Here is a 27151-nt window from a genome sequence, read left to right on the forward strand (position 1 = left end):
TAGTTGCGGCTAGCAGGGGCTACTCTTCCTTGTGGTGCGCGGGCTTTACATCGCCGTGTCTTCTCTTGTTGCGGAGTATGGGGTCTAGGCATGAGGGCTTCAGTAGTTGTGGCTCGGCTTTAGAGCGCAGGCTCAGTAGTTGTGGCGCACGGGCTCAGTTGCTCCGCAGCATGTGGGATCTTCTCAGACCAGGGCTCAAACCTGTGTCCCCCGCATTGGCAGACGGATTCTTAACCACTGCGCCACCAGGGAAGCCCACTTGTATATTTTTATTTTAATTTTTTTGCGGTACGCGGGCCTCTCACTGCTGTGGCCTCTCCCGTTGCGGAGCACAGGCTCCGGACGCGCAGGCTCAGCGGCCATGGCTCACGGGCCCAGCCACTCCGCGGCATGTGGGATCCTCCCGGACCGGGGTACGAACCCGTGTCCCCTGCATCGGCAGGCGGACTCTCAACCACTGCGCCACCAGGGAAGCCCCCTATTTTTATATTTAAAATATTTTGCACCATGGAAATTGCATTAGGACTCAACTGCGGAATAACAAACCACCCCCAAACTGGATGACTTATAACAACAGCGATTTATCAATTCTCCTGGTTTTGTGGGTTGGCTGGGCTGTCCTTCTGCTTGTTCACCTGGCCTCAGTCATGTGGTGGAATTCGACTGGGAGATCTGGTGGGCACAAAGGTCCAAATGGGCTTCATTCATATGTCTGGCAGTTGGTCTTGGCTCTTGCCTGGTTTTCTTCCACGTGACCTCTTCTCCTCTAGTAGGTTAAATCAGTTTCCTTAATGGCAGACTCAGAGAAGTGTTCAAGAGGGGAATTCACAGGGGTCTGTGACCTTGAATAGGAAAAAAAAAAAAAAAACTACATGTTTTTACTAACTGCTAACTAAAATTTAGAATTGGCTTCAGTTATGAATATAGGCAACAAAGCACAAAAGTATTGTCACCAAATGAAATCACAAATAGTTTTTCAATATTGTTTATGTTCATCACCACTATGAAACTTGAAATTAGACTCACTGCTAAATCTTATTATTTAACAGTTAAAGAAGCACATATATGCCATGGCACAAAAATGATTAAGGAACTCGTATCTGAAAGAGAAGCTTCCTTTCAGCTGCCCCTTCAGCTGCCCCTTCAGCTGCCCCTTCCCCTTTCACTCTCGCCGCTGGCTGGCATGTGGAACTAGCAATGGGCCATCTTGGACACGCAGGTGAGAATTACACCTCTTCAGATGATAGAACAGCCAGACTGGAAGAGCCTATGTCTCTGGGACCCTGGAATCTCCATGCAACCCCGAATTGCTTACACCCAAATTGCTACTTCAAAGAAGAATAATGTCTACTTTGTTTACAGCAGTGTTATTTTGTGTCTTTATTTGAGCAGCTGAACCTATTTCCTTATTAATACAACAGCAGTTATCATATTTTGTAATTATATATTGATTTGTGATGATTTTTGTTTGTTTAAATGTCTTTACCAGTAAAGAATAAGTTCTTTGAGGACATGGTAGGTATTTGTTCACTCTGGAATCCTAGCAACTGGTACAGTGTAGGCACAGAGTAGATTCTTAATAAATGTTTCAAAACGAATGAAATAATAGCATAAGAAAATGTGTATGAGCATATTAGGCTAATCAAATAACATTGTACAGGCAGTATGTAAAAACAAGCAAAAAGCCTCTGCATAGAAAAAAGGTTGGAAGAAAATACAAAATGTGAATAGTAACTTTGAATTATAGGTTTTAGCATGATGTTTTCCTACTTTTGCCTATATTTTCCAAATTTCCTTTAATGAGATTTAAGCAAAAGAAAACATATATATAATAAAAAACATATAACAAAACAAAATGGACCGAGGAGAAGTTAGTTGATCCCTGAGGGCCATGGAGAAGTTGGAGGAGGTGTGTGGAGTATTCTTGTCTGGGGAGATTTAACCAGCTGTGGTCTGGTGCAGACCCTCTCAGACCCTTTAGATACTCAAGGTGTCATATAAAAGCCAACAGGCCAGCTTGACTCTTAACATAAAGAATGAAACTCACTTCTTAACAGAGGCCATGGAAAAAGTAAGAGGTGGAGTAATATTCTGGAACAATAATGCATAGCTCTTTACAACGTAGCAACAACCATAGGACAATCTTTATTGGGCTAAAGCTTGGAAATAAATTTTATTATATTTCATTCACATTACACAGATGAATCAGTTATAGTCACCATGAAGAGAGTCATAAACTCAAAGATGACAGAGTAAGCAACTGCCACAGCTAAAGGCCAAGTTAACAAATTGTGCTTCTGTGGGCATTCATTTCTTAATGTTAATTTTTTGGTTAGGCACTGAGCTTCTGCCTTGATTATAACCTTGACTGAAGAAAAGTGTACACATATTTCAAATACACTGATTTTAATACCAAGAAATTACACTAAGGAAGTATTTTCATGTATTCATAATTCTAAACAAAATTAACTTCAAGATTGGCAAATAATAGATGTTCAATAAATGTTAATTGGTGACAGTGTGTTATCCATAGAATAATTTTAAAGGTTCTTAACTTTTCCTCTATTGCCATTAATTGAAATTCTGCCTTCAAGTTTAAATATCTAAAGGCTCATAACATCTTTAGTATGCAGTTATGATTATGTGAATTATTAGAAATGGCTATATTTTTTGATATAGATTGACTGTCCTGGAGACAAGAAAACAAATGAAAGAGGTCCATCAGAAAGATGTGAAATTGGGTACGGGAAATAAAACAAGAGAAGTTAATAATAGCCAATGATAACTGTTAAGAAATAATTTTTAACAAAACTGTATAGTCATGATCTCATACAGCTATAAAGTCCACACATGTTAAAAATTTCATTTAACTCATTAATTAGTGGGGGAACCAGTAAGATTTTGCAACCAATTCAAAGAAGTATTAAAAAAAAAGTATTCAAACTACTAGACATCTATAGGCAGTCAGGAATGCTTAAGTAAATCTGCTTAATAGATATGAAACTGGCAAAAACAGATAATATCCATAGAACAATAATCAACTGAATCTCCTATGGATATAATTTGCATAAGTTATGGACAAGAATTATTTGCATTATTGTCAATATTCTGCAACTTACAGAATTGTAAAATAGTTCAAAGACAATGAAAGGCACAAAAACCCCATAAAATCAGATAAACTGGACAATGTCTAACTTTCTCTTAAGACACCCAACAATCCTTTTGGTCCCTTTAAACAGCCTTTCTTCATGGTTTCCCTACACAGATGACTTGTTTTGAGTGCTATTTATGGGCCAGGCATTGCCCTAGATGCCTTGAAGATATTAACTCATTTAATTCTCACAAGAACTTTATGAGGCAGGTTCTATTACTATTACCATTTCACAGGGGAGGGATCTAAAGCACAAGAAAAGGTAAGTCTGTCACCCAAGGTCACAGTGATAGTAGGAGGTAGAACCAGGATCTGAATCCAGGTAGTTTTGCACAAGTTATGCTGCCATGGATGTGAGTATATGAAGATAAAAAAATTCACAGGACCTGACAAGTTAGATAACATTAGATATAGAAGCAGGAAGAGGTAATGGTGACTCCAAAGTGTTTCCCCTGGTTGTGAGAAGGGGGACGCTGTCCAGATAAAAAGACTAAGAAGAGGAGTTAGTTTAATTTGGTTTTTAGACATACACTTTGAAGTAATGGCAAGATGTGGAGATGGAAAAGTCCAGCTAGGCAGGAGGCCAGAACTAGAGATGTAGATGTGATTTTTTTTAATTGAGCAGGTTTATTAAACTTTGGTATCAGAAACACTAGTGTGTGTCTGTCAGAACTAAAGGACTGAAGCCCAGAGAGAAAAGAGAATATTATGCAGGAGGGACTGAGGTCCTGCATAGGCTGAAGAGAGCCAGTGTCAGGGAGTAAAACCAAAGCAGGGTGAATTGGCTAGAGTTCTTGGGTCCAGACAACAAGAGTACTCTCCCATGGGTTTAAGGAGAAACATTAAAATGGAGTCACAAATGCAGATAGCTAGGGTTGAGGCTGAAAGGTAAAAACAGGCTACTATCGTGGAGGAGCTTTATCCAACACGCAGTAAAACTGGTCAAGCAGGGAGGGGTCATGATCAGAGGCACCCTTTAGAAAGAACAAGTGTGGCTGCAGCGCGAAAAATCTGGTCAAATCTGGAGGCAGGAGGTGTTACTGGGATCCAGATGTAGGCAGCTGCTGGCTTGGACCAAGTCAGGTCGTGGCAACTAGACCCAACGATAATATTCGAGGGGCCTGATGGTAAGAGTGCCAAAGGAGGCTCATATACCATGTGAATAAGGGTTTAAAAGTTATAAATCAAGCTAGTAAACTGTCAAATTATTCTCTTTCCTACTGCCCCTCGATGAATATCAATACATCTTCAGAAGGACCTGGAAGGAAAGGGGAGAACCCGGGCGAGATCCGTCGAATTTAGGCGGGGCTTTCCTGGAACCTATAAGGCCGAGGAGCGAGGCGGCGGCGGCGCAGATGCAGGGGACCACAGCGACACCTGTCTCATCTCCGACGGGAGTCCCGCGGTCTCCTTCCCGCCGCTAAGAGGTGCGCAGACAGAGCTGCCGGGGGCGTGGCGCGGCGTGGCGAGGAGAGGCGTGTCCGCGCGCTAACAGCGCGAGGTCGAAGGGCACGGCGGCGTCCCTGTCATGGCGGCCTCCACGCTGCTGTCGGCGTGGGGCCCTCTACGGCCCGGCGTCCCCGGCCTGTGCCGCTGCCGGCAGCCCAGGGGCCTGTGGGCGAACGCATGGCGGCTTCCGGAGCCCGCGGGGTCCGGGCGGAGCGTGGCCGCGGTCAGCGGACCTGGCACCTCGGGCACTGACCGCTACTGCTTGGAGCTGCTGCGGTGAGCGAGCCGGACTGCCCCCGGCCGGGAGGTCGGGGAGCAGGCCGAAAGGGACCCTGGTGGGCGCGGCGGGCCTCGGGGCGGACCTGCACCTTCCCTGTGTCCCTCAGCGTGTGAGCTCGGGTGTATGGGGGAGTGAGGCAACAGGAGCTTTCACACTGGTCACAAATTTGTGGCAAAATGCCTTCGTCTGTCACCTTGCCCGAGCCTTAACTTTACCTAATTAAACGCTTTGCATGAATAGCTTTTTAAAATTCGAAACATGGCTAGTAACTAATTTTAATTAAGCAGTGGTTAACTTTGAGTTCTTCCTATGTGTCAGGCACTATGCAAAGTAGTTTACAAGTAAATTATCTAATTTTCGTTACAAAGTATGAGGGAACAGTTGTAGACCTACCACTTACAGTTATGTGGATTAGAGCATTTAGAACAACGACAACATTCCCATGCATTTCAGTATTTTGTTTCGTTTTTAATCACTTTTTGAAATAGTGTTCCTACCCCACCTTATTTACTTGTTGATTGCTTGTAGGAGAAACAAGGTAGCATTGGTGGAAATCAGGTCATTAAGAATCGTAAAAGCCAAAAAGATTATATTCATCTATATAATTTTTAAGTTATCATTTTTCGATGATAAGACATTTAAGTTACCAAAACGTATACCATCCATATCCACTCGTTCAGTGCAATTTTTCTTTGACACCAGTAGTATCCTAACTTTCCTATCCAGGGTTGAATCACTCTTACTAATTTCTTATATATTCTTTTAGAAATAGTCTGTGGATATCACATAACAGCTTTTCTCAAATATATATTTATAAATGGCCAGATACTTAATCTGTCCATATTGGTATTTAAGTGGAATGGAGGCTGTTGACTCTAGCGATTTATCGAAAAGCAGGCAGCAGGCAGACCTTATCTGAGTCTATTAATCCTAGCTCTGTCACTTGGGAAAGTTAATTACTTTAAGAGTCAGCTATTTCCTCATATGTAGATTTCTACTTCTACTTTATAACATGGTTGTGAGGATTAAATTACATGATGTATATAAAAATGCTGTTACATAACAAATGCTCAATAAATAGTTTAAAATAAAAACAAAATGAACTTGAAAGGAAGATTAGAACTTTTAGCTTCTAATTGTCCATTAATCTTTGCAAGATTTGGCCTCCGAAATTGTGTGTGCAGGGTTGTTTTGGACATGTATCTTATGCAAGGCCTCCAAATATCAGACAAGATATTAGACTATAACTTCAGATTAGCCAGCCGAGGATCTTCTAGGAATCAAGGTTCCTGGGAAAATCTCAAGCCTAATTTACATAGGCTTCTTGGGGTTTGGTTTGAGGAACACCACCTCAGGCCTTGGGATTAGTGTTATAATAAGATGAGGAGGTGGCAGTGGTGATATCTGGAAGTGCAGTTCTCCAGCCTCACTGAGGAACCACTTCTTCTTTTGTGCTTCAGTGGCACAGGTCCGTGGAATTAGCATAGCAGTCCTAGCACTAGATATGCTTACTTCTCATATGTCTGTCTCTCCCTGCTAGATTGAAGTCTATACCTATCTTCAGTGTCTAGTGCAGTGCCTGGCACGTGCTAGGCACTGAATAAATGTTTGAATGAATGAATGAATGAAAGATTATTGACTCTGCTGCTGTATAAAGCCATCATAGCATAGCATTTCTCATTATCTGGAAGAGTTCTTAGGTAACCGGACCTTGGTTAGCTATTTATAGGTTATCCTTGTATACCAGTAGTCAACGTTGATAACAGTGATCCTGATTGATGAAGAAATGGTTAAATAGTATATCCTATTTAATGTAAAGAAGAGGGTAATATTGTTTAGAAAAATTTCCAAAGTATTTTAAAAATTGTTAACAGGGCAAACCATTAGCTGTGTAGAATATCTTATTTCCCAGAGACTGTTACAGTTCTGTTATGTCTTCATTTCATTTTTCATTTTCATGTAAGAAACTTGAAGTACTTCACATGTTGGTTATTTTTAAGGAGACACGAAACAGGTAGACTATCAAGCCTCATTTTTCAAGTTAGGAAATAGACATGACTGGTATCATTTCTGTCAATAACTAGTTGAATGATGGAAATTAAGATTGTAGTTTGATTCCTGTTCAGTGTTTTCTTACTGTCTCATATTAACTTTCACGTGTTTTAAACACTTTTGAAGTTTAGAGACTGTTTATAATAAAATAAAATTTAGAAATGTTTACATCTATATATATTTACAAGTATAAGCTATAAAGTTTTGTCTGAACTCTCCATATTGTAGCTGAAACCGCATATGGTGAGATTTTTTAGTAGAGCTGTCTTGTGATAACAAGGTTACTGCTATCTATTCATGATCTCTCCCTTTTGTTTATGTGGAAGTTGGGGGAATTGTGAAGGTTTAAGTTCTCTGTTAGCCACAGGAATGAGGTTGGACCCATTTTATACTGAGTACTGTTTTATAGGAAATACTGTTATATTAAGGTTCCAGTGTATTACAGTGAAAGTAGCCTTGTCAATAGGCAGTCTGGTAAGCACTTTATATTTATTTATTTATGTATGTATGTATGTATGTATGGCTGCGCTGGGTCTTCGTTGCTGTGCGCAGGCTTTTCTCTAGTTGTGGTCAGCGGGTGCTACTCTTCGTTGTGGTGCGTGGGCATCTCATTGCAGTGGCCTCTCTTGTTGCGGAGCACCGGCTCTAGGCACGCGGGCTTCAGTAGTTGTGGCACATGGACTTCAGTAGCTGTGGCTCATGGGCTCTAGAGCGCAGGCTCAGTAGTGGTGGCGCACGGGCTTAGTTGCTCCGCGGCATGTGGGATCTTCCTGGACCAGGGCTCGAACCCGTGTCCCCTGCATTGGCAGGCAGATTCTTAACCACTGTGCCACCAGGGAAGCCCTGGTAAGCACTTTATACTTAAGTCATCCTAGAATGAATATAGTTAAGGATTATATATTTTTAACTTTTCATTTTAAAGTAATTTCAAATTCACATAAAAGTTACAGAAATAGTACACAGAGCTCCAATGTACTCTTTACCCAAATTCCCTCACTGTTAACGTTTTGAACCACTTGAGAATAAGATGTAGATGCCCCATTACCCCCCTTATTATTTTGGTTAAAATTGATCCAGTATTACCATCTAATCCACAGACTCCATTGACATTTTTCTAATTAGTCTGTTATGTCTTCCGTGTATCCAGGATCACGTGCTACATTTAGTTGTCACGTGTCTTTAGTCTTCTCCAATCTGGAACAGTTTCTCAGTCCTTATCTTTCATGAACTTGACTTTTTTTTTTTTTTTTTTTTAAGAGAACAGGACAGGCTACTTTGTAGACTTTCAGTTTGGGCTTATTTAATGTTTACTCATGATTTACACAATTTTTGCAGGAATATTACAGAAGTTATGCTGTTCTTTTCTCAGTATCATGTCAGAAAGCACATGGTGTTGATTTATCCTATTACTGTGGAGTGAACTTTTTGTTACTTGGTTCTCAAGTGTCTTTCAGGTTTCTCCCTTGTAAATTAATAAGAATGTTAGCAAATAATATTTATTTTGTGAGAAGATACTTTAATACTATGTAAATATTCTTTTTCTATCAAACTTTCACCTGTTTAACATTTTCAGACATTTAGTGATATTTGCTTGAATCAGTTTTTACTTTGATAGTTATCAAGTGGTGATTTTAAAAATTCAATCATGTCTTCTAGGTTTATCAGTTGGCATTGTACTGGTTGTCAAATTTTTCCTTCTCTTTGCATTTATTCATTCATTTATATTGGTATGAGCTCATGGGGTCCTGTTACAATCTTTTACTGTCATTATTTTTTTGATGCTCAAATTGTCCCAGACTTGGCCAATAGAACTTCATCAAGCCAATTTCTTTGTCCTTTTAACAAGTCACTCCATTCTTTGAACATTTGTTTACTTTCTGCTCAAGAAGATGTTTCAGGCTTATTTGGTATTTTCCTTCCACCAGCCCTGGAGACAGTCATTCCTTCAAGGAGCCTTAGTTTCTTTCAGTGGAGAAATCAAGGTGTGTTCACTGATACTGCAGGTATGAGGGCGGATATCATTGTTTCTAGGCTTTGTCAGCAGATGCTGTAGGGAAATAGAAGTAAGTGTGAGTGTGTGCGCATACACACAGGTGCACCCTCCCACACACCCCCCATATTGTTCTCTGTCTTTGTCTTATGTATGTATCTATCTATGCATTCAAAACCGTGAGTTCATACCAATACTTGCTGGCACTGTTTTCTTGATTTCTACATCTGTAACTCATTTGAATTCTTACTAAAACCAAAGTGATTCTGAAACAGTTAAAATTATATATATATATATATATATATATATATATGTCAAAATAAATTAATAGAGATTGATTATTCATTTTAACTGGTCTGGGATTGGAAGCAGATAAATTTTTTATAATTGTAGATAAACAGATATAAAATATAGGAAACTTGGGGGCTATTTTGAGTTGAAGCCTTGTTTTCGGTTCATTTTGGTCAGTATTTTTTTGTGTGCAGTTTGGAAAGTGAAAAGTAATTATCTTGTTTTGCTTATTTATTATAGGAAACGAGATTATGAAGGCTATTTATGCTCCCTGCTACTCCCTGCAGAATCCAGAAGCTCTGCTTGTGCACTGAGAGCTTTCAATGTGGAACTGGCTCAGGCTGGTATTAAAATACCTTAAAAATTATTTGTAAAAATAGTGATGTAATATGTTTAATGCTGAACAATAAAGAAATATAGTAGTAATTTATATGTTAGATGTGTTTAAGGTTTCTGCTGGTGATTTCTTTCTCTTGCTTAACAGTTCAATTCCAACAATAAAACTAGCTAATGAACTTAATGTTTTTGGAAAGACCATCCTGGAATTTCTTTTTTTAAGGATATTATAAAACTATGCAGTTAACATTGCACATTTGTCTGTTAATTGAATAGGTTAATCAGAGTATTACTGCTTATTCTTTACACATTTGCATAATTTACTTGTATATAGCAGTTCTTCAAAGCACTTTTTAAATTGAGTTTTTAGCTTTAAAGTGAAATGGAAATTGAAGCAATTATAGCAAACCCAGACCTTATATCATACTAACTTTTCTAAAGAATTACAAACAAAGGAGCGACTCTTCTTTTTCTTAGACTGGAAAGAATGTGTGCTGATATAAGATAAATTGAAATGGAGAATGTAAATGAGGGAGTTGAGATAGAATTGCATTGATCTTCTCAGTAAATGAAATGGAGAGGTTGGTTATTGAGAGTGAGGGAGCACGGGAGGGTTTGGAGTCTTCAAGAGTATGACAAGTTTTGACACAGCCTCTCTGGTGAATATGATAGGACGGGAAGTAGGAGCACATGAAAGGATGTGAGTATAGAACTGAGGCATAATTGTGGTTAAACACTATAAATCTGCAGAGAGTAATAGAGTCTGGCTGTTTGTCCTCGGTGTATTTCTAGAAGTCATGGGTCTATATTTTTTTACTTCATCCTTTTTCAGGTATAAACTATACTTCAGCATCTTAAGTCAGTCACAATTTAACGATAAATAGTACCCAATGTGATCTTCCATTATAACTGTAAAATAATTAAAATTCCATTTTTAATAAATAAATCTTCCACATTTTCCCTGATTCTCTGTCACCTTATAGGAATGTCTTGCTTTTTTTTTTTTTAATTTAAATAAATTCAACTGTGCAGGTAGCCTTGCACCTGTGTGCCACTCCAGGCAGTGTCCACCTGGCTTCCCCTTGGTCCCACTGCCCTGCACAAGATGCCACTTCCGTCTCCTGATGGCTGTCTGTCTTACTCCTTTTTTGTACACAGTCTTGTTCATTCATTCATTCAACAAGTATTGTCCAAAATATGCTAGGCACTATTTTCGGTACTGGGTTATAGCATTGAATAAAATATACAAAGTCCCTGTATTCAAGGAACAAGTAAATACTGTACAGAAAAATTAAGGAGGATAGGGAAGGCTAGGTATAGCAGGGGTTCCTGTTTTAAGTAGGGTGATCAGGAAAAACCTCACTGAGAGGGTGGCATTTTAGCAAAGATTTGAAGGAGGCAAGGGAGTGAGATATGTGTCTGAAGAGTCTTCTAGACAGAAGGAGCAGCAAGTGCAAAGGCCCTGAGATGTAAGTGTGCCTGACATATTCAAAGACAAGAAGGCCAGTGTGGCACAACAAAGAAAGGAGGGAGAGTGTGGGAGGAGATTAGGTTAGAGGTATCTGGGACAGAAAAGTAAGGTCTTGGAGACCACTTCAGTCACTTTGGCATTTACTCTGAGTGAGATGGAAAACCATTGGAAGGTTCTGAGCAGAGAAAGACATCACATCTTTGTCATGTTTCTAAAGGATTACCCTTAAAAAAATTTTTTTTATTAAAGTATAGTTGATTTACAATACTAGTTTCATGTGTACAACCATGGTTCAATATTTTTGATAGATTATGCTCCATTTAAAATTATTACAAAGTATTGGTTGTATTCCCTGTGCTGTACAGTGTATCCTTGTATCTTATTTATTTTATACATAGTAGTTTGTACTTCTTAATCCCTTATCCCTATCTTGTCTTTCCCCTCATCCCTCTTCCCACTGGTAGCCACTACTTTGTTCTCTATATCTGTGAGTCTGCTTCTCTTTTTTTGTTGTTTTATGTTTATTCGTGTTATTTTTTAGATTCTACATGCAAGTGATAATGTACATTATTTTTGATTAATTTGGATATATATCCAGGATTGGAGTTGCTGAATCATATGGTAGTTCAGTTTTTAGTTTTTTGAGGAACCTCCATACTGCTTTCACAGTGGGTACACCAATTTACATTCCCACCAACAGTGTACTAGAGCTCCGTTTTCTCTACATCCATGCCAACATTTCTTAATGTGTGGTCTTTTCCATGACAGCTATTCTGACAGATGTGAGGTGATATCTCATTGTGGTTTTGATGTGCATTTCCCTGATGCTTAGTGATGTTCAGCATTTTTGCATATACCTCTTGACCGTCTGTATATCTTCTTTGGAAAAGTGTCTATTCAGGTCATCTGCCCATTTTTTAATTGAATTGTTTGTTTTTTTTAATATCGAGTTGTATGAGGTGTTTATATATTTTGGATATTAACCCCTCAACAGACATACCATTTGCAAATATTTGCAAATGTTTTCTCCCATTCAGTAGGTGGTCTTTCCACTTTGTTAATGGTTTCTTTTGCTGTGCAAAAGCTTTTAAGTTTAATTAGGTCCCATTTGTTTATTTTTGCCTTTGTTTTCTTTGCCTGAGGAGAAAGATCCAAAAAAATATTGCTATGACATAGGTCAGAGGGTGATCTGCCTATTTTCTAGGAGTTTTATGGTGTCCAGTCTTACATTTAGGTCTTTAATCCATTTTGAGTTTATTTTCATATATAGTATGAGAAAATGTTCTAATTTCATTCTTTTACATGTAGCTGTCCAGTTTTCTCAGTACCACTTATTGAAGGGACTGTCTTTCCCCATTGTATATTTTTGCCTCTTTTGTCAAAGATTAATTGACCATAAATACATGGGTTTATTTCTGGGCTCTCTATTCTGTTCCATTGATCTATGTGTCTGTTTTAATGCCAGCACCATACTGTTTTGATCACTGTACCTTTGTAGTATAGTCTGAAATCAAGGCATGTGGTATCTCCAGCTTTATGCTTTTTTATCAAGATTGCTTCAGCTGTTCAGGGTCTTTGTGGTTCCATATAAATTTTAGGATTATGTGTTCTAGTTCTGTGAAAAATGTCATGGGTATTTTTATAGGGATTACATTAAATCTGTACATTGCTTTGGGTAGTATTGACATTTTAACAATATTAATTCTTCCAATCCATGGACATGGGATATCTTTCCATTTCTTTGTATTATCTTCAGTTTTCTTCATCAGTAATTTTTAGTTTTCAGAGTATAGGTCTCTCACCTCCTTGGTTAAATTTATTCCTATGATTTTATTCGTTCTGATGTGATTTTAAATGGGATTTTTTTTGCTTTTTATTTCCTATAGTTCATTATTGGTGTATTAGAAAGACAAAAAAATTTCTGTAGATTAATTTTAGATCCTGTAACTTTACTGACTTCATTTCTTAATTCTAATAGCTTTTTGGTGGAGACTTTAGGATTTTCTTTCTTTAGTATCATGTCATCTGCAAATAGTGATAGTTTTACTTCTTACTTTCCAATTTGGATGCCTTTTATTTCTTTTTCTTGTCTAATTGCTGTGACTAGGACTTTCAATACCATATTAAATAGAAGTGGTGAGAGTGGGTATCCTTGTCTTGTTCCTGATTTTAGAGAAGAAACTTCTCACCATTGAGTATGATGTTAGCTATGGGGTTGTCATAATTGGCCTTTATTATGTTGAGATGTTTCCTTTATACCAACTTTGATGAGCGTTTTTATCATGAATGCATGAATGTTGAATTTTGTCGGATGTTTTTTTCTGAGTCTATTGAGATAATCATGTGATTTTTATCCTTTGTTTTATTAATATGGTGTATCACATTAATTGATTTGTGGATATTGAACCATCCTTTCATCATTTTAGTAAATCCCACTTGGCCATGGTGTATGATTCTTTTTACATATTGTTGAATTTGGTTTGCTAATATTTTGTTGAAGATTTTTACATCTACATTCATTAGATATATTGGCCTATAATTTTCTTTTTCTGTAGTGTCTTTGTCTAGTTTTGGTATCAGGGTAATGGTGGCCTCATAATTGGGAATCTTCCCTCTTCTTCAGTACTTTGGAGTAGTTTGAGAAGGATAGGTATTAGTTCCTCTTTGTGTATTTGGTTTAATTCCCCTGTGAAGCTCTCCAGTCCTGGACTTTGATTTGCTGGGAGTTTTTTGGTTACTGATTCAATTTCATTACTAGTGATCTGTCTGTTCAGATTATCTATTTCTTTTGGTCTAGTTTCAGAAGATTGTAGTTTCTAGGAATTTATCCATTTCTTCTAGATTGTCCAATTTATTGGCATATAACTGTTTGTAGTTTTCCCTTCTGATTTTTTTTTGTGTCTGTGATATCAGTTGTAATTTCTTCCCTTTTATTTCTTACTTTGTTTATTTGGGATCTCTCTCTTTTTCTTAATGAGCTTGACTAAGGGCTTATCAATTTTGTTTATCTTTTCAAAAAACCAGCTCTTGGTTTCATTGAACTTTTTTCTTTTTTTTTCCTGGTCTCTATTTTATTTGTTTCTGCTCTGATCTTTATTATTTCTTTCCGTCTGCTGACTTTGGGCTTTGTTTGTTCTTCTTTTTCTAATTCCTTTAGATGGTAGGTTAGGTTGTTTATTTGAGATTTTTCTTGTTTCTTGAGATGGGCCTGTATCACTATAAACTTTCCTCTTAGAACTTCTTTGCTGTGTGTCCTATAGATTTTGGAAAGTTGTGCTTTTATTTTCATTTGTCCTGAGGTATTTTCTGATTTCCTCTTTGATTTCTTCATTGACCCATTGGTTTTTTAGTCTTCATGTGTTAGTGTTTTTCCCATTTTTCTTCCTGTGATAGATCTCTAGTTTCATACTATTGTGGTCAGAAAAGATGCTTGATATAATTTCTATCCTCTTAAATTTTTTCAGACTTGTTTTGTGGCCGAGCATGTGATCTGTCCTAGAGAATGTTCCATGTGCACTTGAAAAGAATTTGTATTCTGTTTTTGTATGGAATGTCTTATAGATATCTATTAATTCTAACTGGTCTAATGTGTCATTTAAGACCATTGTTTACTCATTGATTTTCTTTCTGGATTGTCTGTCCTTTGATGTAAATGGGGTGTTAAAGTCTTCTACTATTACTGTGTGTTTGTCAATTTCTCACTTTATGTCTGTTGATATTTGCTTTATGTATTTAGATGTTCCTATATTACATGCACATATGATAATGAATGTTATATCCTCTTGCTGTATTGGTTCCTTTATCATTATACAATGCTCTTCTTTTTCTTTTGTTATAGCCTTTGTTTTAAAGTCTATTTTGTCTGATATGCGTATTGCTACTCCTGATTTCTGGTCGTTTCTGTTTGCATGAAATATCTTTTTCCATTCCCTCACTTTCACTCTGTGTGTGTCTTTATCCCTGAAGTGAGTCTGTTATAGGCAGCATGTTGAAGGGTCTTGTTTTTTTAATCCAATCAGCCACCCTGTGTCTTTTGACATTTAAAGTAATTGTAGTCCACTGACATTTAAAGTAATTAGTGATAGGTATGTACTTATTGCCATTTTATTACTTGTTTTCCAATTGTTTTTGTAGTTCTTCTCTGTTAATTTCTTCTTCATTTTGTTTCTTCCATTGTGGTTATAGGATTTTCTTTTGTAGTATGCTTGGGTTCGTTTCTTACTGGTTTTCGTGTATCTATTGTAGGGTTTTTGTTGTTGTTTTTTTTGTGTGTGTGGTACGCGGGCCTCTCACTGTTGTGGCCTCTCCCGTTGTGGAGCACAGGCTCCGGACGCGCAGGCTCAGTGGCCATGGCTCACGGGCCCAGCCGCTCTGCGGCACGTGGGATCTTCCCAGACCGGGGCATGAACCCGTGCCCCCTGCATCGGCAGGCGGACTCTCAACCACTGAGCCACCAGGGAAGCCCTCTTATACGTTTTTGATTTGTGGTTACCATGGGGTTCATATATGTTGACCAATAATTATATCTACGTGACTTAAACTGATCGTCTTTTAAGTTAAAACACATTCTAAAAGATCTACGTTTTTTACTCCCCTGCCTCATATTTTGTGTTTTTTATGTCATATTTTACATCTTCATGTCTGTCTCTTTACTGTTTATTATAGTTATGGTTGCTTTTACAGTTTCTTTTTGTTTTATAATCTGCATACTGGCTTTAATATTTAAGTGGTTGATCCACAGCCTTTTCTATATGATTTGTCTTTATTAGTGGGATTTTTTTTTTCACCTATAAATTCTTACTTCTTGTAGCCTTTTCTTTTCCACTTAAAGAAGACCATTTAATACTTCTTGTAAGGTTGGTTTAGTACTGATAATCTTTTAGTTTTTTCCTTATCCAAGAAGTTCTTTATCTCTCTTTCAGTTCTGAAAGATAACCTTCCTGGGTAGAGTATCCTAGGTTGTAGGTTTTTTCCTTTCAGCTGTTTAAGTATATCATGCCACTCACTCCCTTACGGCCTGCAAAGCGTCTGCAGAAAAATCAGCTGATAGCCTTAGGGGGATTCCCTTGTATGTTTTTCTGCTTTTCTCTCTCTCTCTTTTTTTATTTTTCTCTTGCTGCCTCTAAGATTCTCTTTAACTTTTGCCGTTTTAATTATGATGTGTCCTGGGGTGGGTCTCTTTGTGTTCATCTTGCTTGGGACTCTGTGCTTCCTGTACCTGGAAATCTGTTTCCTTCTTCAGCTTCAAGAAGTTTTCAGCCATAATTTCATCAAATACATTTTCTACCCCTTTCTCACTCTCTTCTTCTGGAATCCTTATAATGTGAATGTTCGTACACTTGATGTTGGCTCAGAGGTCCCTTAAACTATCGTCATTTTTTAAAATTTGTTGTTCTTTTTTGCTGTTCTGATTGGGTGATTTCCATTATTCTTTCTTCCAGATCACTTATGTGTTCTTCTCTATCACCTAGTCTGCTGTTCATTCCTTCTAGTGCATTTTTCATTTCATTTATTGTATTTTTCATCTCTGACTGGTTCTTTTTAATATTTTCTAGTTCCTTGTTAAAATTCTCAGTGTGGTCATTCATTCTTTTCCCAAATTTAGTTAGCATTCTTTTTACTATTGCTTTGAATACTTTATGTGGTAAATTATTTATGTCTGTTTCATTAGGGTTTTTTTCAGGGTTTTTTCCTTGTTCTTGCATTTGAAACATATTCCTTTGTTTTCTCATATTGTTTAACTTGCTCTGTCTCTATGAGTTGGGTGATAAGATTGGTTACCTGTCCCAATCTTGAAGGGGTGTCCTTGGGTGGGACTGCCCCTATGCAGTCTGCTTGCCCAGTTACTTTGGTGGGAGGGCTGGATCTGAAGTGAGCATAGGTCATGTCTTCTCCTGGGGTGTGCTGGCAGCTACCACTTTGGTGAGAGGTAGGGCTATAGATGAAGGGGCTATAGCCAGAGCCAGGTGTGAGCTGGAGCTTTTCCTTTGCTCTTCCAGTGGCAGTCACCATCCTGTCTGGGTGGGGTCTGGCGCCCAAGGTGCTGGAGCACAAGCCCTGAGGGTTGGTCTGAACCTCCCATCCTTCTAAGTGTGTGCACTCCTCTAGCAATGGCACCTCAGCCCTAGTCGAGAGCAAGAGGGGCTGGAGCAGGCGCCTGGTGTGGGCTGGGGTGCATGCTGGAATGGTCTGGGAAGCCAGTCAGAGCCCCAGGCAGTTTTCAGCCTGCAGCCTGATGTGCGTGCTGTTAATGGCTGCCTTCACGCTATTCAGAGGCAGAGTCAGGTCCAAGCTGGCTTCCTTTTCTTTAAGTGTGTGTACTCTCCTTAGCAATGACAGGCTTCGCCCTAGTGGAGAGCAGTGCTGGAGCAGGAGAGGCTGGAGCAGGCAGCTGGTCAGAGCCGCAGGCAGTTTTCAGTCTGCAGCCTCCATGCTATTCCCGGGAATAAGTAAGTGTGTGCATACTCTTCACAAGCAGAGTCTTGGTTTCTTACAGCCCTCCAGTAAGTCCCACTGGTTTTCAAACCAGCTAAGGGTAATTGTGTTACCGGTGTCAGACCCTTGGGCTGGGGTGCCTGGTGTGTGGCTCAAACCCCTTGCTTCCCAGGGTGGTTCCCTGAGCCTGTGTGTGATATCCCCCTCCTTTTCTGTGTCCCCTGCTAAGGGCCTGGGTCCTTCTCTTCCTCCCTTCCTCCCCGACTCCATGTGCATCCTTCTTCACAGCCTTGGTTGTAGAAGAGCCTTTTTGCCAGTTTCCAGGTTGTTTTCAGTGATGTAGATGTATTTTTGATGTGTTCATGGGGGCAGGTGGGCTCAGTGTCCTCCTACTCTGCCTTCTTGATCTCCCTCCTAAAGGGATTAACTCTTTTTTAAAAATGTATTTATTTTTTCTTTTCTGTTATGGTTTATTACAAGATACTGAATACAGTTCCCTGTGCTATACAGTAGGACCTTGTTGTTTATCCATTCTGTATATAATAATTTGCATCTGCTAGTCCCAAACTCCCAATCCATCCCTCCCTCTTGGCAACCACAAGTCTGTTCTCTATGTCTGTGAGTTTGTTTCTGTTTCATAGATAAGTTCATTTGTGTCATACTTTAGATTCCACAAATAAATGATATCACTTTGGTAAGTAGTAGTTGTCTTTTCTTCTGACTTACTCTATTTAGTATGATAATCTCTAGGTCCATCCTTATAGCTGCAAATGGCATTGTTTCATTCTTTTTTATGGCTGAGTAATATTCCACTGTGTGTGTGTGTGTGTGTGTGTGTGTGTATGTGTGTGTATATATATATATATACGCCACATCTTCTTTAAAGGATTACTCTTGATGCTGTATTGAGAATAGACCATATGCCATGGGATCTGAACACTAAGCATTGCTAAGAGACCCACCCAGCACCAAGACCATAAAAAAAAAAAAAAAAAAAAAACCCCAACTTTTTATTTGGAAATAATTTCACACACACCAAAGTAAGAATAGTACAAATACCCATATACCCTTTTGTTAATATTTTGCCCTATTTGCTTTATCATATTGTGCCCCTCTCCCCTTCTCCCTCTCTCTCTCCCTCTCTCTCTGGGTACACACACACACACACACACACACACACATACACACACACAAATATGCACACACACACAAATATGCACACACATACATGCACTGGTTTTCTTATGAATCATTTTACAGTAACTTGACTACACCATGGCCCTTATCCCTGTAAACTTGAGCTGTATTTCATTACCATAAGAATATTCTCTTACATAACAGTTATCAGTTTGAGTAAATTTGAGATTGATACAGTACATTTATTTAATCTACCTTCTGGTTTCCACTTTTGTCAGATGATTTCAGTGATGTCCTTTATGGCATTTTTTAACCCTTCTGTACAGGATCCAATCTAGGATAATGTATTGCATTTAGTTTTCATGTCTCTTTGGCCTCCTTTAATCTGGAACATTTCCACAGCCTTTCTTTGTCTTCTATTACATTGACATTTTAAAAACAATATTGTTCCTTTTCAAAAATTGAGTATTTCTCATTTGGAGTTTATTTTTTGTCATGATTATATTTATATATATCTAGTCTAATGCTTAACTACCTAAATGGTATATGTCCTTCTCAGGGAATCACAAGGAGGCATTACATGTCTGTATGCCTCTTACTGGCAATACCAATTTTGGTCACTAGTCAAGATGTTAACATTTTTTTCCTTGTTAAATATAAGGAAACATTTTAAGACCATGGTCCTCATCAAAATTTACCTCACATATGGCAAATAGGTATATGAAAATGTGCTCAGCATCACTAATATCAGAGAAGTGCAAATCAGAACCACAATGACATATCCCCTCACACCTATTAGGATAGCTGTTATCAAAGAGACAAGAAATAACAAGTGTTGTAGAGTGTGTGGAGAAAAGGGAGCCCTTGTGCACTGTTGGTGGAAGTGTAAACAGGTGCAGCCACTGTGGAAAACAGCATGGAGGTGCCTCAAAAAACTAAAACTAGAGCTACCATATAATCCAGTAATTTCATTTCTGGGTATTTATCCAAAGGAAATGAAAATATTAACTTGAAAAGATACATGCACCCCCTTGTTCATTGCAACATTATTTACGATAGCCAAGACATGGAAGCCACCTGAGTGTCCATTAGTGGATGACTGGATAAAGATGTGGTATATCTACACAATGGAATATTACTTAGACATAAAAAAAGAAGGAAATCTTGCCATTTGTGACAACACAGATGGACCTTGAGGGCTTTATGCTAAGTGAAATAAGTTAGAGAAAGGCAAATACCATATCATCTCACGTATATGTGGAATCTAAAACAAAAACAAAAGCAAAACAAAAAAAACCCCAAACTCATAGATACAGAGAACAGATTGCTGGTTGTCAGAGGCAGTGGGTGGGAGATGGGTGAAATGGGTGAGGGTGGTCAAAAGGTAGAAACTTCCTGTTATAAGTAAATAAGTCATGGGAATGTAATGTACAGCTAATACTGTATTATGTGTTTGAAAGTTGCTAATAGAGTAGATCTTGAAAGTTCTCAACATACACAAATTCCTAATTATGTGTGGTGATAGATAGTAACTAGACCTATGGTGATCATTTCACAATATATACATACGTATACAAATCATGTTGTACACTTGAAACTAAGATACTGTTATATGTCAATTATAGCTCAATTAAAAATAAAAAATTTACCTCCTAGATTTAGCATGCATTGGTGATTCTTGCTTGACCCAGTGCCATTCTTAATCAGTAGTAAGTGAGGGAGAGAGTCTAATAATCTTCTTTTAAAAAGTTACTTAGTGAATAAATAAATGAGTTTATTTAAATGCACCACAGTAAAGTTCACTTTTTGTGATGTACAGTCCTAGGTTTTGAGAACTGCTTCGAGTCACGTATTTACCACTAGAGTCATGATACAGAGGAATTCCATCAACCCTTATGTGTCCCTTTGTAGTCAACCCCTCCCCTCTCCCACAATCTTTTACATATCCTTCTGGTTCCATTATAAGAGCTGTGAGTATGCAGAGCATGGGATAAACTTCTACCTTTTTGAGCCATAATTTCTGTGTTTGTAAAATGGGTGTATTCGTAAGGACCCTGTGAGTTTGTTGTGAGGATTGTGATCAGATAACCTCTGGTACAGTACCTGGTACTTGTTGACATTTTTTTTTTTTTTGCGGTACGCGGACCTCTCACTGTTGTGGCCTCTCCCGTTGCGGAGTACAGGCTCCAGACACGCAGGCTCAGCGGCCATGGCGCACGGGCCCAGCCGTTTCGCGGCACGTAGGATCTTCCCAGACCGGGGCATGAACCTGTGTCCCCTGCATTGGCAGGCGGACTCTCAACCACTGTGCCACCAGGGAAGCCCTACTTGTTGACATTTGATAAATAAATATTAGTTCCTTCTCTGCTTCCTCTAAAAAGCCTCTGGTTCTATTTCCTAGGTTTATCTTCAGACTCAAAAATATTTTTACTGTCACTAACCCAGTGAGAATTGTTTTTCTTCTCTTCCACTTATTATTGAAAAACTTTGTTTTGGAAAACTTCAGTCATATACAACATGAAGTATATTCATATGTAGAGAGAGAAGCATAATGAACCCCCATATACCTCATTACCCACCTCCAACTGTTACTAACTCATGGCCAATCTTGTTTTCTCATCTTTACTCCCCACCCTCCTCATCTCCACCTCCAGGTTATTTTGAAGTAAGTCTCAAATTTTTCCATCTGCAGATATTTCAGTTTGCATCTCTAAAAGAACTCACTTAAAAAAATAACCACAATACCATTATTATATATTAAAAATTTAACAATAATTTCTTAATATCATTAAACGTCTGGTGTTCAGATTTTCCTAGTTGTCTCTGTCTCTTTAAACTAGGATTCAAATAGGTCTACATGGGACTGGTTGATCTCTTTCTTAAATTTCTTTTAAACGAAATGATCCCCCTCCCTCTCTTTGTTTTTTCTTGCAATTTTTTTCTAGAAGAATTGCTCCTATTTTTGAATGCAGACCTTGAAAATATTTTTGAATAAGCACCAAATAATTTGTAGCTTTTACTTAGGAAACTCATAATGATGATAATTTAAATGATACATAACTTCAAGGAAAAAATTAAATGTAGAGAAACTTAATTTTTGGCTGAATTATATGATTATGCAGTTACAATGCTGGTTTTTGAGACTGTGAACAGTGCATTTATTAAAGTTTTAAACACTATTTACAGGTTAAGGACTCTGTCTCTGAGAAAACAATTGGACTGATGAGAATGCAGTTTTGGAAAAAAACTGTGGATGATATATACTGTGACAGTCCACCACATCAGCCTGTGGCCATTGAACTATGGAAGGTAAAAAAAAAACAACCCCCCAAAAAGACCCCTACTTTTAATTTGTAAGAATGTTATTTGAGCATACTTTTTGTTACATACAATTTGGATAATGTCAATGGGGAATCTATCCTGAAAATAATTTTAGGCTCATGTAATGTTCAGATATATGTTAGATTTGACAGAATTTAAAATCATCCATGAATAATTTGCACACATCTTCAGTGTATTTCTTTATAAAAGGAGGAAGGAGAAATCTGATCTCTATATGCTATAAGTTATTTTCCACATATTTGATTGCAGAATTTAAGCCCTACAAATTTTGAAGCAGTGGCAGGTACATTTTCTGTCGGCCCTGCAGCTCCTTATTCCAGTGCTTTAATCCGTACTCTGGGCAGTAGAAAATCACGCATTGATCTTTTGTGACAGGAGACGTGCTCTCATCATTGTCCAGACACAAATCTAAAACTGCCTTGTCTAGTTTGATAGAATTGCTTATTTGTTGATGAATTTTAGGTGTCCGAGAATGGAAACCTATGGGCTAGGGTATTATTTGTAAACTAGATGTATTTAGTAATTAGTTTTACATTAAAGCTGTATGGATTCTTCATTCACAAACAGCCATGCACAGTTTAGAAATAACGCTGAACTGTGAACAGAGAAAGGGAATTAGGTACCTTTCATCACTGATCTGTGTCCCTATTGTAATATGATGAATGCCAAAAGATAGTTTCCATCACAGGAGCCACTGACAGACCTGACAGTGGTACGCCTCTTCTCAGGTCTGCGCCCCAGCAGAGGCAGGCCCCATTTGTGGGCCCCAGATTGACTTCACAGAGCCTCAGTAAGGATGGAAAGCCAGGCCCCTCCACTGGGGACTGAGAAGAAAGAGTGGATGGGAAGCTTGTGAGTATTAGACTAGTTGTTTACCTTTATTCATCCCACTTCAAGAATCTCATCCTAGGTGACTCAGTTTAGAAAAAAGTTTCTCTAAAAATCCAGAAACTCTTATTTATTTTATATACAAACCTGACTGCATTAGAGGTTTATGCTAAGACGTGCACTGAAGATTCTGACCTTTGTCAGGAAATAATGTGAAAGGTCAGAGATTTCTTTAACACAAATTTATCTTGCCTTCGCTTCTCTTAAAAAAATTCTGGAAAACATATCTAAATTACACAATGCTTACGTATATGCCAATTTGTCCAGTTTTAATAGCTGCTTAAATTTTGTTGATTAACGTTGACCAGCTTTCTTTTTTTTTTTTAATTTATTAATTTATTTTTGGCTGCATTGGGTCTCTGTTGCTGTGCACGGGCTCCTCTAGTTGTGGTGAGTGGGGGCTACTTTTCGTTGCGGTGCGTGGGCTTTTCATTGCAGTGGCTTCTCTTGTTTTGGAGCACAGGCTCTAGGTGCATGGGCTCAATAGTTGTGGCTTGCGGGCTCTAGAGCGCAGGCTCAGTAGTTGTGGCACATGGGCTTAGTTGCTCTGCAGTATGTGGGATTTTCCCAGACCAGGGATTGAACCCATATCCCTTGCACTGGTAGGCAGATTCTTAACCACTGTGCCACTGGCTGGAAGTCCCTGGCCAGCTTTCTGATATGACAGGTATTGAAGGTTAATATGAGTATTTGAAAGAAGCAGGTAGTGTTCAGACCAGTTGTCCTGATTGCATATTCCCTACCCCTCCCCGTTCTGTTGGAACATACCCTATTGCACCACTGTCCAGTCAAACTTTCAGTTGATTCTTTGAAGAGTTTCAGCTTCTTTAGAAGATTAAATAGGGAAACAGTGACATGTTGTCCAAAGAGTACATTCTTGCCACACTGTTTCATTGGTGCCTTTAGGGTACAAAATAGTTGAGTATCTATAATTTCTAATATTTATAGCCAGGGTTTTTGTTCTATTTGGCTTCTATTTCCAAAGTTTTGATAGTTTTGTTCAGCAGGTTTTCAGCTTCTTATAAATATTTATTTTTTATCTTGATCTCCGATTTCCTTCAGAATCAGACAAGAGAGCTATATTTTGTGGTCAAGGAACTGCAGCTGTTATAGCGTCAGTCTTGAGTAAATAGGAGTCTGACTTTTCAGTGGTTAAGTATTTATTGAGTACTTTTCTATGCCAGGAATGGTGCTTGATGATGTGGTTACAAAGATCAAACAAGTCCTGCCCTACTCAGACATGTGCAAAATAAAACAAGAGCAGAACTCTAATGACTGAGGTATCCCAGGCTGATTCCTGGGACTGGGGAGAGAGGCCTGTAGAGAGTCCTGCTATGTAATTGTAATAATGCTGAGAGCACTTGGAAACCAACTCCATGTAGCCCTTTTAGCTTCTGTTAAGTTCCTGTAGGGCAAAGTGGGCTCATTCTCTACAGATCCACCCTTTGTCACATAAATGTGTATTGATGATCATGTCAGCTTTTAACATTTTAGTATCAGTGACATCTTAGAGTCTCAGTTGAAGTATAGGATATATTCCTAAGACTTTGTTTCACTACTATATTTATTTATTGTGAAAATATATTATACTTAGTGTTGACTTGGTAAGAAAACAATGTTTTAAAAACTTATTTGGAAAAAACTTCAGAATTTCAGAAAGGTTACAAAATTAAAAATAGTATAAGAACATTTCTATATCCTTCGCCTAGAATTACTTGTTGTTAACATTTTATCCCATTTGTTAATCATTTTGTGTGCTCACTCAAGTGTGTGTGTGCTAGCATGCTCTCTCTGTATATATTTTCACACTCATAAGTTTTTAAATCATTTGAGTATAAGTTACATACATCATGTCCCTTTGTCCCGAAATACTTTAGTATTTCCTAATAGAGACATTCTCTTATATAACCAGAATAGTTATTGACTTTAGTAAATTTAACTTTGATATAACACTTTTCATCTAATTTTCCATTCATATTCCAATTTTTTTTTTTTTTTTTTTTGGCGGTACGTGGGCCTCTCACTGTTGTGGCCTCTCCCGTTGTGGAGCACAGGCTCCGGACGCGCAGGCTCAGCAGCCATGGCTCACGGGCCCAGCCGCTCTGCGGCATGTGGGATCTTCCCGGACCGGGGCACAAACCCGTGTCCCCTGCATCAGCAGGCGGTCTCTCAACCACTGCGCCACAAGGGAAGCCCTCATATTCCAATTTTGTCACTTGACCCAATAATATCCACTAATGTATTTTTCCCCTCCAGTGTAGGATCCAGTCAGGTACTTTTTTTTGTTATGTCATTTTAGCTTTAATCTGGAACATTTCCATAGCTTTTCTTTGTTTTCTATGACATTGATATTTTTGAAGAATGTAACCCTTTCTTTTTTTCTTTCTTTTTTTTTTTTTGGTAGTAGAACATTCCTCATTTTGGGTTTGTCTGATGTGTTCTCATGATTAAATGATTCAGGTTATGCATTCTTGGCCAGAATACTGCATAGGTGATGTATTCTCAGGGTATCACATCCAGAGACACATTTTGTCCATCTTTCCTTTATTGGCATTGTTCATTTTCGTTAACAGTCAAGATGTTGCCTGGTTTAATGTGTAATCTACTGTATAATTATAGTTCCCCTTGTAACTAATCAACTTTCAGACAATGCAAATACGCTGTTCCTCATCAACTTCTTGTGAAATTTCCTGCATTCATTGGTGGTTCTTGTCTTATCCAGTCTTTACTATTATGATTGCAGAATGATAATTTCGCAACTCTGATGCTCTGTTCACATTGACCACTTGGCACTCTACTATAGGCAAATGCTCTCGTACTCCTATATTATTTATTTATTAATTATTGGTATAAACTCTACTGTTTTTTTCAGTAGTTTATAACTTATTACTATACTTAATTATTTTGGTGTTCCAATAGTCCCAGATTTGGACAGTGGGAGTCCCTTCAAACTGGCTTCTGTGTCCTGACATGCCTCCCATTGTTCTTTTGAGCACTTTCTATTTTCTGGCGCAATAAAATAGAATCATCTTGAATCTCCCTTGCTCCAGCTCTGGAATCACCCATTTTCTAGACTCTTGTTTCCTTTGCGGGGAGTGGTATTGGAGGCCAAGATCTGAGCACTAGGTGTTCTCTTTCCTACTAGAGTGTCTTTACTTGTAAGATAACACTGTACCCTGCAGATTGTTTTCTTTGGAGCTTTATTACTGTTTTCTTTTTGGAAAGTGTTTATTTTCATTAAATAGAGTCTTCATTTTTATGGAAAAAAGTTTGTGTGTAATAAGTAAGCATAGAAGTTGGGGCATATCACATAGCAGAGAAGCTCTGCTTAATTCTTGTTTTTGTTTTGAAAGTGGAATCACTGAATTACCAATAATATAAGAAAAAAAAGACAAATTAGTGGAAAAGTTTTGGATATATATTATCCTTACTTGGAAATGTTTTGAAATGTTTTCTAGGGACATTCTCTTTTTTTCCCTAGTTCTTTAACATAGCTATCTATCTGGTGATGCGTTATTACGAATGCTCCCTTACCTAGTTTTTTTTTTTTTTTTGCGGTACGCGGGCCTCTCACTGTTGGGGCCTCTCCCGTTGCGGAGCACAGGCTCCGGATGCGCAGGCTCAGCAGCCATGGCTCACGGGCCTAACCACTCCGCGGCATGGGGGATCTTCCCAGACCGGGGCACGAACCCATGTCCCCTGCATCGGCAGGCGTACTCTCAACCACTGCGCCACCAGGGAAACCCCCTTACCTAGTTTTGTATTTGGTTTGTTTATGTTATTCAGGTCTACAGAAGTCATTTCCAGTACTTTCTAAAACTTACAACTCTTGTTTTTTTTAGGCTGTCAAAAGACATAATCTGACTAAAAGATGGCTTATGAAAATCATTGATGAAAGAGTAAGTTGAAATTGCTCAAGTCTTAAGTTTTTTCTTCCTTTTTAATCCTTAAGCTAATCTTCAGGGAGGAAATGTTTTAGTATGTGTATTAATATTTGGAGAAACGAAACTTTTAGAGAACTGTACCATTTTATCCATTCTCCATTACTGCATGCCACCCACCTCAGCCGCCCACCCCCGTACCTAGAGACAGACAAGCAAAGACAGGCACCCAGGCAGAGGTATGCGTGTGCACACCACACTCTACTAGTTTGTTTTTTTAAAACAGAAAGTTTTTACAACAGAAATTTTCAGACTTATATAAAAGTAGAGAGAATAGTGTAATATACTTCCATGTGTATGTCACCCAGCTTTAATAGTTATAAATACATGTCCAATGTTATTTCATCTATATTCTACCAACTTCCCTCCCTATACCCTATTAGATTAT

The 27151-nt window shown here is 38.4% G+C and overlaps 1 protein-coding gene across 1 annotated transcript in view; it reads left to right on the forward strand.

Annotated features, from left to right (window-relative positions):
• Window positions 1-4668: 4668 nt before the first annotated feature.
• The window catches only part of NDUFAF6 (NADH:ubiquinone oxidoreductase complex assembly factor 6), a 40090-nt gene continuing 17607 nt past the window's right edge, over window positions 4669-27151 (forward strand). The window contains exons 1-4 of the mRNA XM_059994926.1: window positions 4669-4876; window positions 9454-9553; window positions 21779-21901; window positions 26665-26721. Of these exons, the coding sequence (XP_059850909.1) occupies window positions 4680-4876; window positions 9454-9553; window positions 21779-21901; window positions 26665-26721 (477 nt within the window). The 5' untranslated portion in view covers window positions 4669-4679. The remainder of the gene's footprint in view (window positions 4877-9453; window positions 9554-21778; window positions 21902-26664; window positions 26722-27151) is intronic.

The sequence above is a fragment of the Delphinus delphis genome, chromosome 17, assembly GCF_949987515.2.
Source record: "Delphinus delphis chromosome 17, mDelDel1.2, whole genome shotgun sequence".
In the NCBI taxonomy this organism is placed as follows: domain Eukaryota; kingdom Metazoa; phylum Chordata; class Mammalia; order Artiodactyla; family Delphinidae; genus Delphinus; species Delphinus delphis.